The 14,225-nt window shown below is 42.4% G+C and overlaps 1 protein-coding gene across 1 annotated transcript; it reads right to left on the bottom strand.

The window, feature by feature from the left end:
• Positions 1 to 5,315: 5,315 nt before the first annotated feature.
• On the bottom strand, positions 5,316 to 5,849 carry LOC144713496 (ethylene-responsive transcription factor ERF013-like). Its single transcript, XM_078588092.1, has one exon. The coding sequence runs from the start codon at positions 5,847 to 5,849 to the stop codon at positions 5,316 to 5,318; it is 534 nt and encodes a 177-aa protein (XP_078444218.1).
• Positions 5,850 to 14,225: the final 8,376 nt, after the last annotated feature.

Below are 14,225 nucleotides of genomic sequence, written 5' to 3'. Positions count from 1 at the left end.
TTTCTTAATTGAGCCTGCCTGCTTCAGGAGGAGGGGGATTTGCAGTCCACTTCTGTTTCATACACACACACACACACACTAATTTGTTAAAAAGATAACCTATGTAAATTTAAATGAGGGAATCTTATAAAACAGGTCAAAAGTCAGATTAACTTAATTCATGAAATTATGTCTTATTGATGAACATGGCACTTAGATGACCTATGAAGGGTCGCAACATGAAGGCCAAACCTTTGACCGCAAAACTACACCACTTGTCCACTTGGTGGAGTCCCAGTTCTATAAAGGATCATTGGCTAGTATGATTTTTAAGTGGCTCATTAATATCTTAAGATTAGGTAATTGAATGCTTATTAGATAATAAAATATTTTAAAACAACTTCTTTACATTTGGACTGCATATTAGTGGTGATTGAGGGCCAATTCTGCAAGGAGTGGTTGACATTGTATTGTGATTAGAACTTCCGATGAATGGAATGTAGTCATAGAGGAGCATCATTTCATATTGCCTTTGGGACATAGTGGAGGCCTTGCCATCATTTTACTACCGTGCTGGAACCCATTTTCTGTTCAAATTGGTTATTTTCTATAGGTCTTTATGGATGAATTCTCCATCTGCCTAAGAATAATTGATGACTATATTGCACTTGGAACATATATTAGACACATGTGTCAAGAAGATGTTAGTTCTTAGTGAAGTCCTAGAAGTAGATAAGGCCAAAATTGATCTTATTCAGAACCTCCTTGTACCCATTGGTTTGCTATATAACTAAGAAGTTTTCTCATGAATATGGGCCTCTATAGATAATTCATTTGAGACTTTGCTAAAACTTATTGACTAACGGCTTATATTAGGATCAAGGGAACATACTTATTAGAAGAGCATTTCACGCATATAAATCCTTGACTGAGATCTGATTTTAAAATTTTCTTACTGAAATTACTATTAGAGACTATGTAATACATAAGACTTTATCGGGATATATATTTTCCGGGGCATACAAATTTATGAGAGGAAATGACATGCAATAATGAGGTTCCCAAGTAAGTAATGTACTTTACAGAAAATTTTTCGAAAGGATATATAATTACTAACTGAGATAAAACCTTCAGCGTCTGCAAAAAGGAAACTATGGATGACACCCTTTTCAATATTATTGACATTACCTGGCTTAATATTTGATATTATTTCCTGCTCCCCTAAAAAAGAAAGGTTATTTAGTGATTATCTACAGAAGATAAAAAAATAGAAACTTTTTTCATTTATAAAATAAAATGAATAAGGATGATAATTATCTATATTGATCATTTTGTGAGGAAATTCAAGAGGGTGTTTGAGTATATCATATGGTGTTTGAGTAAATTCATCCTGTTTTTTATGCATCAAGAGTTCAAATAATATATTACGAGTAAGAAGGGCCATATGAATTGACACGACCATATTTCGGCATCCAAATAAACAATGCTCACGATATCATTAATATGTCCCCACAAAACATGTTTTATTACTGTATCAGGAAACAATCCACAGTCCTCATTTATTGCAAACCTTTTTTCTGCTGGGATTCTTCCAAAACATTTGAATAAAGTATTTTCAAAACTTAAATAGTTTTTTTGGGAGAGACTTAAAATTTTACATTTAAGGATATATGGGAAATTCTAAAAATGAGAAGAATGTTCTTACCATGAGCCACTCAGTCCTGTGTTGAGGGAATATTTTAAAATGAAGTCTCATGTCCATGACTCAACGTCGATGAAAGGAATGCATATGCTATTCTGCATTAAAATCTACAAATCAAACCAAATTCCATTGAGACATATCATTTAAATAAAATGCACATCATATATGGCAACATTTAATCCAATCATTTATGTGTACATATGTTCTGTTGATTACATTTAAGAGATATCATTATACAGACAAGTGACAGAGCAATGACTAAGTTCATTTATAATAACTTATTTTCGAGCTATGTAATCCAAGAAAATCCTCAGTGATTTAGGTTCACATTTATTTGAGTAACTACTGAAAAAAAATTACGCTATATAATCATGTGAATAAAGCATACCACCCCCAAATAAATTTCCTGGTGGGAGTAGGAAAATGGTATATCACAAAAATATGTATAAATGTTATCTTAGTGGACATCCATGATGGGTGTTGTAAGGAATATCATACCTTACATAAAACGAAGACACCCAGTGGCATATCTCAATTTATTGATGTCTATGGAAAATCCAGCTAGTCTAAAAATGGGGCTGGAACAGGTCTTAGTGGGTTTTTAGAAACTCAAACTTTCATAAGAACAATCTGGGTGAAATAATATTATCAAAGTGAATGATAGATATGAGATTAAAATTAAGGCATATAAAGTTATAAAATTAAATCATATGTATAAAAATAAACTTAAAGCCTTCAAGGAAAACATTCAATATAAGGTTAGGTAACATAATTTGTGCATGTATGTCTTTCCAAGAAACATTAGGCTACAGCTAGAAATCCTATATCTTGTCCTCAAATTCAAAAGATATATCTATATTTGTTTCAGGGTTGAATTATGGTTTGATTTTCTTGGTTAAAGGCCATTTTCCCTTAAATTGCACCTCAAAGGATAACCACCAACCCTGGATTATGTTTCAATATTATTCGTCCTATGCCCTAGGCCCTGCCCAAGGATATGAATTCGACTCCATCTTTTGTGTCTTAATAAATTTGCACAGACATGATGCTATTAATTTAGATACCTTTCCGTTTTCATTTATCATTCTATATAATTATACATTTTCATAAAATTTTCAGTATGAATATCTTCTTACACATCCCTCTGAGAAGTCATTGAAACTGATAAACCATAAAATAACGAGCTTGCACATAATTTCCTCATATTATATAAATCATGGAAAATAAATATATTATTTAAGAAATTAGGCTATCTATGATATTTTTTATTTCATGCTCTGTTTTAAGTTAAAAAATAAGGAAAAAATTCAGAATTCAACTGTATTCAAGAAGATTCCCATTTGTATGGAGGATGACATCAAAAGAAGATTCCTCTGTTTTAAGTTCAATACAATGAAAATATGGGTATGAATATACATTAGGGTTTAGATTAAAAGGAATAAAAGTAATCTTATTGTCTCAAGGGAGACAAAACACATTAAATTATTTACTGAACTCGCCAAAAAAATATTTTTAAATTAATATACTTGAATCAGAAATGAATAAATACTTTTTAAAGAATATAAATAATAACTATTTTTTAGAGGATATAGATAATAAAATTTTTGAAATATTTTTGATATCTGGAATCTTGTAAAATACATCAGTTTCATAAGATAATACAAAAATACATTAAATGTGTCTGTAAACACGTTAGTTTAAAGCCTCCAATGACTCATCACATAGAAATTTAGGTATTTAAAAATTGATTACCTTGCTGAATCTCCTATATATAGAAAACTATGTTTTTGGATGTTGTGTAGTTATATTTGTATGATCCATGTTACTTTGAAGCCCAAATAAAGCTCTGAAGCCCATATAAAGCTCAGAACGTAAAGTACTATCTGTTTCGACAAAATTATGTCATAATATTTGGTTTGAAGTTTTATGAGATATCCAGGAAATATAGTGTTCAGTTTAAGTTTTCAGAAAAAATAATGGCGTAAAAGTTTATCTTGAATAGATTTTAACATTCAAAGGATACATCAGACGTTTATATTTAATACATCAAGTCAGAATATTCAATCCAATTAGAAATACTTATTTTTTAATTTTAATTTAATTTCACTAAAAATAAAAAAAAATTTATAAAAAACTCACAGTTTTATAAAGCCTAATTACTTATTTGCATGAAATTAAAATAATAATAGTTTTAATTACAGTAGTATGTATGTATCCTAAAATCTTGTGCATTTGGGGTCAGCTCGGCATTCTGTATGTAAATAGAAACTAGCTGGTCATATATTTTATAAATTTAAATAACCTTAACTTGAATCATTCCCATGTATAATAATTAGGATTTACTTGACTTGAAACATATATCGATTAGTTCATTATATCATGTTTTTACATTATGTCAACTATATAAATAATAATATAGTGGATTGAAGAAAATGAATAAAATAGTGGAAGCCCTTTAGAATCCCTTTGAAAACTTTGTTCAGATAGGAAGAAAATTTTTCTCTACGATATTGAGTTCATAATAATAAGGAATAATGTTGACAAAAATAATTAATCCCTGTTTATCCCAGTTTGCTTTTTTTTTTTTGTGAATTACCCGTGGGGACAAAAATGAAAGGATACAGGAAGAAAATAAATATAACAAAATATAATACTGATAATGCATTGTTAAATCGTAAGTAAAGGAGTTGCACCAAGGCAAAAATCGTAACTCCAATTACTTGACTTTATTATTCTTGCGCAACAGAATCCCCTTTGTCAGTAAATATCTTAGGAAAATTATATGGGAATAATAAATTTATTGATTGTGAATTATTTCTAATTTTGAAAGCATATAATCTTGAAAAAAATCCCAATACCCCAATAATATCTAATTTTTATTTGGTTTATCTTAAAGAACTTAATGAAGGGAGAAAAATGATATGATCGTACCACTAATTTGATTAGTTTGCGGTGTAATAGTATTGTGATACGACCACACCTATCTAGTTATGAATAAGGAAATTTTGTCCTATTCCACAAGATTTATGACTCAACGCTCTAAAAGATACAGGTATTTATGATAAATTAATATATCGTTTTATGTATCAGAATCTTAAACACAAGTTCAATGTGAAACATCATTATGAATAATGCAATATCGAATGGGAGACAGAGAGTTAGATTCCAAAATCCCTTTTAAATTAGAAATAACTATTTAATATACCATCACTAGTATTCAAACGTTGGGAAATCCTTTCTCAAAATAATAAAATACCATAGTGCATATATTTTCACTGACCTTACTAAAAAATCAAAACCGCAACTCCAATGGATTGGATTTGGGCAGGGTATTCCATTTCTCTTTCATGTATGGCATTCAAACTAGCTTAAGCCCTCCAATACTAGCCTATCTTCATCAGCACAACATTTCAAAAGCTTTCTACGTGCAGAAAACATGGATCAACGAAACGATACCATCACAAATTGCTCATTTTACAAGGCTGCTTGCTGCACCGTAATGTTAAAAAATTACAGTCATACAGAGTCGTTATTTATCAGCTAAATTACAGAGATCAAGCAAAACGCTTGTCCCTCGCCGGACACAAATCATACAACCACGGCCAGCAACTTATGAATGTTATCCGCCTGTTGGTCAAAAACTCCACAGACTAATACCGTCATTCTCTCCATCATATTCTTCCATCCGAGAGGCGCCCAGAAAACTGCACCAGCGGACAATCTCATCCTCTTCTTCCTGCTTGAGACCCAGATAAGATTCAGCCCAAACGTCCATATCAGAGGGCTCATTGCAAGCAGGGGAAAGAGACCCTTCAGCAGACTGAGCCTCTGGAGAAGGAGAAATAGTACAAGGAACTGATCCAGAGGCGGCAGCGGCAGCGAGTTTCTGAATAGCTTTGGGAGACATGACTGTGGCGGAGTTGTTGAGTTGTGCGCAGCTCCGAGACTCTGGGAAGTTGAGAGAAGCCGAGTTACCTTTGATGCAGAGAAGAGCAGCGTCGTAAGCTCTGGCAGCCTCCTCTGGCGTAGAATAAGAGCCTAGCCAGATCCTCGTCTTGTGGTTTGGAGCTCTTATCTCAGATACCCACGACCCCCAACTCCTCATTCTCACTCCCTTGTATCGCCTCCCCTTCTTCGCCTCTTCTCCTCCGTTGTTTTTGCTCCCCATCTTGCTCACTATCTCTATTCTATCGTTTTCCTTTGAAGAGAGTTGCGTTGGAGTTGAATAAATAGTTTTAAGGAAGGGGGATTGGGGCTAGCTGGACGTTGCCTGTCTCGCAAAGGGTGAGTGCTATGTCGGTCGCTTTCTTCCCAGCCGTCCTCCATCGCTTTGGCCTTAAACGCGTTTTCTGCCATTACTCTGTACTGTGGAAAAACATGGAGAGACAGCATGAGAGAGAAATAAGTCAATGATCCCCAAACTCGCTTCACACCCCTTGTATTCGTTCTTCGTACGGAGAGCGATATCATGATGAGAGTTAGAGAGAGAGAGAGATGAAGATATAGATTGTAGAATTTAACGTTACTGTCGCATGTCTAGAGGCCAAACGTGTGACATGATGAAAGCTAGAGAGAGAGATAAAGATATAGATTGTAGAATTTAACGTTACTGTCGCATGTCTAGAGGGCAAACGTGTGACATGATGAAAGTTAGAGAGAGAGATAAAGATATAGACTATAGAATTTAACGTGACTGTCGCACGTCTTGAGGGCAAACGTGTGATATGATGAGAGCGAAATCATGATGAAAGTTAGCGAGAGAGATAAAGATACAGATTATAGAATTTAACGTTACTGTCGCATGTCTAGAGGTCAAACGTGTGATATGATGAGAGCGATAACATGACGAGAGTTAGAGAGAGAGAGAGATATAGATATAGATTATAGAATTTAACGTTACTGTCGCATGTCTTGAGGGCAAACGAGTGATCTCACATGCCAAGTACGAAAGAAATAGAAGGTTATACGTCAAGGCCACGGGTGCGTGCTAGCCATGAACACAAAAAGCCTTCTTTCACTGGGTCTACATTAAAGAAACGGAATGAAAAGGATGTGTTCGGACGAGAAGGAAAAACAAGGATGGAGAAACCGCGTCTTCTTACATTTGACAAAGATTTGATTATTACTGATGCGTTCGATGTTTTTAGAATAATAAAAGAATTAGAGTTCGATTTGATTACTTCCATTCTAAGTCAAAAATAATTTAATGGTGGGGGTCTCTGGATCTTTCATTCGGTTGTATGCCGATGGTTCTTGCTTGTTCTTGCGAATTCTGCTATGATTGATAGTGCTGAAAGTTAGTATGTCTTGGCTCTTGTACGGTTCAAAGAATGTTAGTATCTTGGTTCATTTTATCTTCATACTTATTTGCACGATATTTATCCATAAGTGGATGCAATGGCAATGTCTTGACTTTATTGTTGGGAAACAGGCAAAGGTTCAATGTAGAAACACAAAGTGATATCAGTACTCGGTATAGGATACAGATAATGATAAAATATTAAGTAAATAAACAACCTGGTCCTCCGTGGTTAGTTGAACCTTGCATAAAAATGTAATTTCCTCTTGATAGTTTTAGAATTAATAATTAGAAGACATAAATGCATGGTCCATATAAAATGCATGGAGAGACTGCTCAGGGTGACGTGACGGCATAAGCGAGTTACACATTGACAGCTAATTTTGTATAGAGAAAGGCAGAAAAATATGTCAACATTCCTAAAAAACACCTTCTATTCAGTTATGTCATTCTAAACTAAAACTCGTATGGAACCATATGAGTCTCTTCTAGAAAAAAATTGTTTAAACTTCCTCAGAGAAACACTGATTGAAGAACCGAATATCATATTTTGGACGTATTTCAAAAGTCCAATACCCGTTACTGACATTAAACAGTTAACCAATGGGTTCATGGTGTTTATAACACCTATAATTTTCAAATTTATACAAAAGTCACATCACATGTTAATATATTTTAATCCAAGCTAAAATATATTTTAAATATATTTTAATCCAAGCACAACTGAGCGAGGAGAGACGACGAAAGGAGAAGGAGCAGCGACTGACAAATCGCATACTCCACCAGAACTTGTTGGGTTTGAAGACCCAAGTGGACAAGAATTACGATGAAGTGAAGGCAGACATAAGAGATGTGCGGGCGGAGGCCCGCGACAGGCAAGAAGGTCTTGAGGAGACCGTCCGACAACACGAGGACATCATCCGGCAGCTAATCGAGATGGTCTTGACACTGAAACTCCAGATGGAAAGGCTGGAGGAATGTGCCGGTAGTCGTCCCAACAACAACATTGGGAGGAAGCATTCCCTCCTCGAACCGCGGTTCGACGGTTCTCGCCGGGAAGACGCAGTGGCAGACTTTCTATACGACTGCGACCGGTATTTCGGCCAAGGACAGTACTCAGATGAAAGCAAAATCCTACAAGCCAGCTACTTCTTAACAGATGAAGCCAAGTCGTGGTGGCGACAGTGGGAGGAATGTGGAGATTGGCCACCCCAGACTAATGAAGACTTTGTTCGGGAGATCAAAGAGAGTTTCATGCCGCACAACACGGCGTGGATCGCGAGGGGAGAGCTCAAAAACCTCAGGATGACAGGCAATCTGAGGGAATATGTCAGCCAATTCGTGTCCATAATCCGGAGGATCACCGACATGTCTGAGGTAGACAAGCTCTACCGCTTCCCCAAGGGCCTCCCACACTGGCTCCAGACGGAGTTGGAGCGGAGACAGTGCAGGGATTTGAACTCAGCCTACAAGGTCGTGGAAAGCACAGAGCTCCGTCCCGCTAGACCCGCCAAGACTGAGGATAGACCCACGAAGGGGTACAAGCCGCGCTAGGAGCGCGCCGAGGCACCAGCAGCACCAAGTAGTCAAGACCACGGCAAGAGCCGAGACAAGGGTAAGAGCCCAAGACTATGGAAGCAGAGTCCAAGCGGTGGGGGCAACGAGTTAACTTGCTTCGCTTGCGGAGGGCCCCATTTTATGAGGGATTGCCCGAGAGGGACAGCAGCGGCCACCAACGTCAACGTGATGGTCGTGCCGCCGCCCCAACCGGATGTTCCCAAGGGAAGCAGTACGGTGACCCTGAACCCCCTCTAGTGCCTAGCGGCACTGCAAGGCGGAACCCCCGTCCAATATGAAGGTCTGAACCTCCTGCACGTACCGGTACTGATCAACGGCAAGCCTTCCACGACCATGGTCGACACAGGGGCGACGCACAACGTCCTCGCCGAGAAAGAAGTGAAGAAGCTTGGCTTGAAGCTTTCCCCAAGCGCGGGGAAGATCAAGGCCGTTAACTCGGAGGCGCGAGACATTGTTGGTGTGGCCAAGGGGGTATTGCTGCAGGTGGGGACGTGTGAGGGCCGGACCAACTTCATGGTGTCCCCCATGGATGACTTTGCGGTCGTCCTGGGTCTCGACCTACTAATGGGTTTGCGTGTAGTCGTGTTTCCCCAATACCGCGGTGTACTGTTCCCGGAGGGATCTCAACCATGCTTCGTGAGGGACCAAGGGTCCAGAAGCCGCGGAACACCGCTTTCCTGTCTGCAATGCAAATTAAGGACGGACTGAGGAAGGGGGAAGAGACCTTCCTCATCACCATACGAGGGCCGGCACCTCGGAGAAAGGGTGAAAGGCAGGGGTGCGCACCAGCCCGGTTGGCAGCACTTAGTTGGGGTGACGACGACGACAAGAACCCCGGTGCGGCCATGGGGGGACTACCAGGGCCAATTCTGGACGTACTGCAGGAGTTTGCCGGGGTGATGCCCGCGCAGCTCCCCGCGAAGCTACCGCCCAGGCGGGATGTGGACCATGAGATTGAATTATTCCCTGGAACACGCCCCCCTGCGCGGGCTCCCTACAAAATGCCCCCGCTTACCTAGAGGAGCTGAGGAAGCAGCTCCAAGAACTACTAGAGAGCAAGCTCATCCGTCCGTCCAAGGCCCCCTTCGACGCTCTAGTTCTCTTCCAGAAGAAGAAGGATGGATCGCTCCGACTCTGCGTGGACTATCGAGTGTTGAACAAGGTAACAGTGAAAAATAAATACCTTGTACCGAATGCTGAAGATCTGTTTGACAGGCTCTGCGAGGCTCTCTACTTCTCGAGGATGGACTTGAAGAGTGGGTACCACCAGGTGCGGATCAAGGAGGGGGACGAACCGAAGACGGTGTGTGTGACTCGCTACGGATCCTTTGAGTTCTGTGTGATGCCTTTTGGGTTCACGAACGCTCCTGCTACGTTCTGTTGCCTGATGAACAATATTTTTCGAGATTATATCGATGATTTCGTGGTTGTGTATTTGGATGACATTCTCGTATATAGCCAGAGCTTGGATGACCATGTGAGGCACCTGAGGAAGGTGATGGCCAAGCTGAAAGAGCACGAGCTCTACCTCAACTCGAAAAAGTGCGAGTTTGCACTACAGGAGACCGAGTTTCTTGGACACCTAGTCGGGAAGGGAAGTGTGCGCCTGGATCCCTCAAAGGTGAAGGCCATCAGAAATTGGACGGAACCGAAGGGAGTGCCGCAGGTGAGATCTTTCCTTGGTTTGGGAAATTACTACCGGAAATTTATCAAAGGCTTCTCCCGACTAGCTGCCCCCTTGACGGACTTGTTGAAGAAAGACATGAAGTTGCAGTTGATGGATCGGTGCCAGAAAGCATTTGAAAAGCTGAAGAGTGCAGTCTCCAGCGAGCCGGTGCTCCACTTGCCCAAATTCAACAAGCCATACGAGGTACACATCGATGCTTCCGACTTCGCCCTTGGAGGTGTCTTGATGCAGGAAGGACACCCCGTGGCTTATGAAAGCCGCAAGCTGAACAACGCGGAGAGAAGATACTTAGTGCACAAGAAGGAGATGACAACCTTGGTACATTGCCAGAGAGTCTGGCTCCACTATCTCCTCAGAGGAAAATTTGTGGTCTACACTGACAATGAGTCCTAGTAGAAGCTGACCTCGAAGCAGGCGAGATGGCAAGACTTCTTGGCGGAGTTCGACTTCGACTTGAAGTACAAGCCACGGCGCGCCAACCAAGTGGCCGACGCCCTAAGCAGCAAGGAACCAGAGGCGTTCGTGGCAGCACTTTCAGCAGTCCAAGGAAACATCCTCGATGAAATCAAGTTGGCGCTGAAAGATGATCCTGAAGCTGTACGCCTGATGAAGCGCATTGCTGCGGGCGAGACAATAAGATTTTGGACCAAGGATGGCACTGTCTACGCCACGAGAAATCGGCCGTATGTGCCGCGTGCGGGTGGGTTGTGCCGCAAGCTCCTTTACGAAGCCCACGATGCACCCCACATCAGACACCCAGGGCAGGCCCGAACGCTTGTGCTCCTGTCCAGCAGCTATCACTAGTCGAGAATGGAACGTGATGTAGAAGCCTATGTCCGTTCATGCTTGGTGTGTCAACAAGACAAGACGGAGAAGGCCAAGGCAGCTGGAATGCTGGAACCTCTCCCGAGGGCGAGCAGACCATGGGAGTCCATCTCAATGGATTTCATCACTTGCCTTCCGCGCGTGGGTGGGCATGATGCCATCTTGGTTGTCCGTTTCTCAAAATATGCGACCTTCATCCCCACCACGTCGGAGGTGCACGCAGATGGAGTGGCTCGTTTGTTCATGTCCTATGTGGCGAAGTACTAGGGTCTTCCACTGGACATTATCAGTGATCGGGACACAAGGTTCAGTGGTCATTTCTAGGAGTTGTTGTTCAAATACATGGGCTCCAAGCTCAAATTTTCTACAAGCTTCCACCCCCAGACAGATGGTCAGACGGAACGGGTTAACTCCATGCTCGAGGAATATCTCCGACACTACGTTTCGGCCAACCAAGAGAATTGGGTGGAGCTGCTGGATGCAACACAGTTTGCGCACAACATCAACCGGAGCTCGGCTACGGGTCACTCGCCGTTTGAGATTGCAACGGGAAGACAGACACTGACTCCTCCGGAAGTTGTGAAAAGGAAAGGGAATGGACATTTCCCTGCAGCCTTCCACTTTGCTCGCGAATACCATGCTCGCATTGAGGAAGCTCGCGAAGCGTTGGAGTGCGCTGCTCAAAGAATGAAGAAGTATGCAGACCAACACAGATGGGACGTTGAGTTCCAAGTGGGCGATAAGGTTCTACTAAAGACCAACGCTCAGATGTCGAAGACGAAGCAAGCAAAGCAGCGTCACAAGGGTCTGGTTCCCCGCTACGATGGACCTTTCGAAGTGGTAGTGAAAATCGGCCGAGTTGCTTACCGGCTCAATATTCCCCGTCGACTAGCAGTCCATCCGGTCTTCCACGTGTCGGTTCTGAAGAAATATGTACCAGATCCCGAAGATGCGGCGAGGAACCAGCCTCAGCGTGTGCCACCAAATGTGCGGGCACACTTTGATCAGGAAGTAGAAGCTGTCATGGCAAAGCGGGATATTGATCGGGGAGGACGTCATGGCTGCTATCACAAGATCAAGTATCTCATCAAGTGGAAGAACCGACCAGGGGAATCAGCCACCTGGGAGCGCGACTCAAACTTATGGCAGTTTGAGGATCTACTTCGAGCATATGAAGCGGAGCAGCGAGCGTCGACGAGGCCGTCGACAATTTCAGGCAGTGGGGGCGTGTTAGGCCCCTAACTAGTCGGCATTCCTTGCCCAGAGGCCTGCGTGCTTATTGGGAAGGATTGCCCTTGTATCTGGCTCATGACATTTCTAAGGACTGAGTCATTATGGATAGCGATATCCAAATACCTGATCTATTAGGCCATTGCCACTGTCGGTGGTGATTCACAGCAGACTGTGCACGTGCCCGTCCACGCCCAAGGCGGGACGGATCAGGTACGGTCCGTGCGTGCCGAGCGCGCCGGCTGAACGGGACAGGCGCGCGCACGCAAGCGCCGCGTGCCAATGCCAAGCGCCACGCGCAGGCGCCCACGCTACCCGCTAGCGCCGAGCGCTGCGCGCGGTAGCGGGAGCGCTGCGCGCGGTGCGGGACGCGCAGGCCGGGCGGCATGCCGCGGCACAGCGCGGAGTTGTGCGGGTTGCCGCGCAGCGGCCGCGCGGGCGGCGCGCGCATTGCGTTTGCGGGGCGCGCGGCTGGGAGACATCCACGCCAGGAGACTAAGGCATGTGGCGCATAGAGAGCGCCGAGACGACACAGTGGGCACGTGGCGCTCCTGCTGGTAATGCTGGGCACACAGCGCCCAGCTCGGGGTGCCGAATGCGACGGCGTCGCGCAGACTGCGCGCCAAGGTGTAGACACGGGTGCTGGTGGCATGTGTGATTGTCAAGGCAGGGGTGGCATGTGTGATCGCCACGCCCGCGGGCGTGCGGCGCCTGGCCCGGCGCACAATTGGGCGGCAGAGCGAGCGTGCGCGCGCGGAGCGGCGGCCTTGAGGCGGTGCGGTGACATTACCTCGGCGCAAGGCACCTCGTCTCGTTCCTTGTAACACCCATCGTCTTCCCCCATGTAAGCTACGATGTATTCTTGATGATATCAATGCAATGACCCTATTCACTGACGGTGCCTAGCACCAACCACTCCTCTAAACCCTTCTATGCAATCTTAAGCAATCCCAAGAGCTTCCGCTGCAAGAGATCAAGGCTGCTCAGTGTTCTGCCCAAGCATTGAGGCCGACACACGTCAATTCCGAGCAAAGAGTCCTAGCTCGAGATTTGACCGTGTGACAATATGCTAAAGATTGTATTTTCTACATTGATGGGATTATGTAGAAGAGTACAAGATAATGACACTACTTTTTCCCATTTTAATTTGTTTGAAAAAAATCAGTTTCATTATTATTCACGTGTGACTATTATAATGCAGTCGTAGAGTGTATCCAATGATAGGTGAATTATAGGGAAATCATAATGTGATTATCATTTATCTTCAAAAATAAATTCCAAACATTCCTTTTTCATAAGATGCTTGAGAAGGACATCAAAATATGTGGATAAAATAATTCCAGCTGCACAGTGTCATTTGATGAATACTGTTGATCCCATAACTATTGGTGTGGGAACATTTAGAAGAGATGACATGTCATCTTTAGAGAAAGAGTAAAAATGATATGGTTTTTATGAATCCTTGGATGGTATTATACCTAATGATAAGCCTAAAATGCGGTGTTTGATCTATATTAATTAATCATGTCATTAGAGGTTAGACTTATGCTATATAATATTTTTAACTTTCCCTTTTTATTAGGGTATATCAAATACAAGATGATAAAGGTATTGGTTTACAAGTAGGAGGAAACATAAAATCTGAAATCTAATTCAGGGATTGAGAGAGAAAACTTAGGAAAGGTAGTCAAATTGGAGTATAGAGTAAGATGAAGAAGGGAACCTAGTGACCTGAATCTCCTCTTGAAGATCTAGGTCAACTTGAGATGAGGAAGAGAAAGGCAGGTGTGTGCCTAGACCCAGATCCTCCTTGAGGGATCAAGGCATAAGGGATGAGGAAAAGGGTGATATGGTTATATCTTCTTGATCATGCTCCTATATTGAAGAGCAATATCGTGAAGATTGAATAAGTGGTCAATTCTAAG

Source organism: Wolffia australiana, chromosome 16 (assembly GCF_029677425.1).
Source record: "Wolffia australiana isolate 7733 chromosome 16, ASM2967742v1".
NCBI lineage: Eukaryota > Viridiplantae > Streptophyta > Magnoliopsida > Alismatales > Araceae > Wolffia > Wolffia australiana.
Note: the sequence above shows the minus strand (reverse complement) of the source record. Positions and strands in the feature narration are given on the sequence as shown.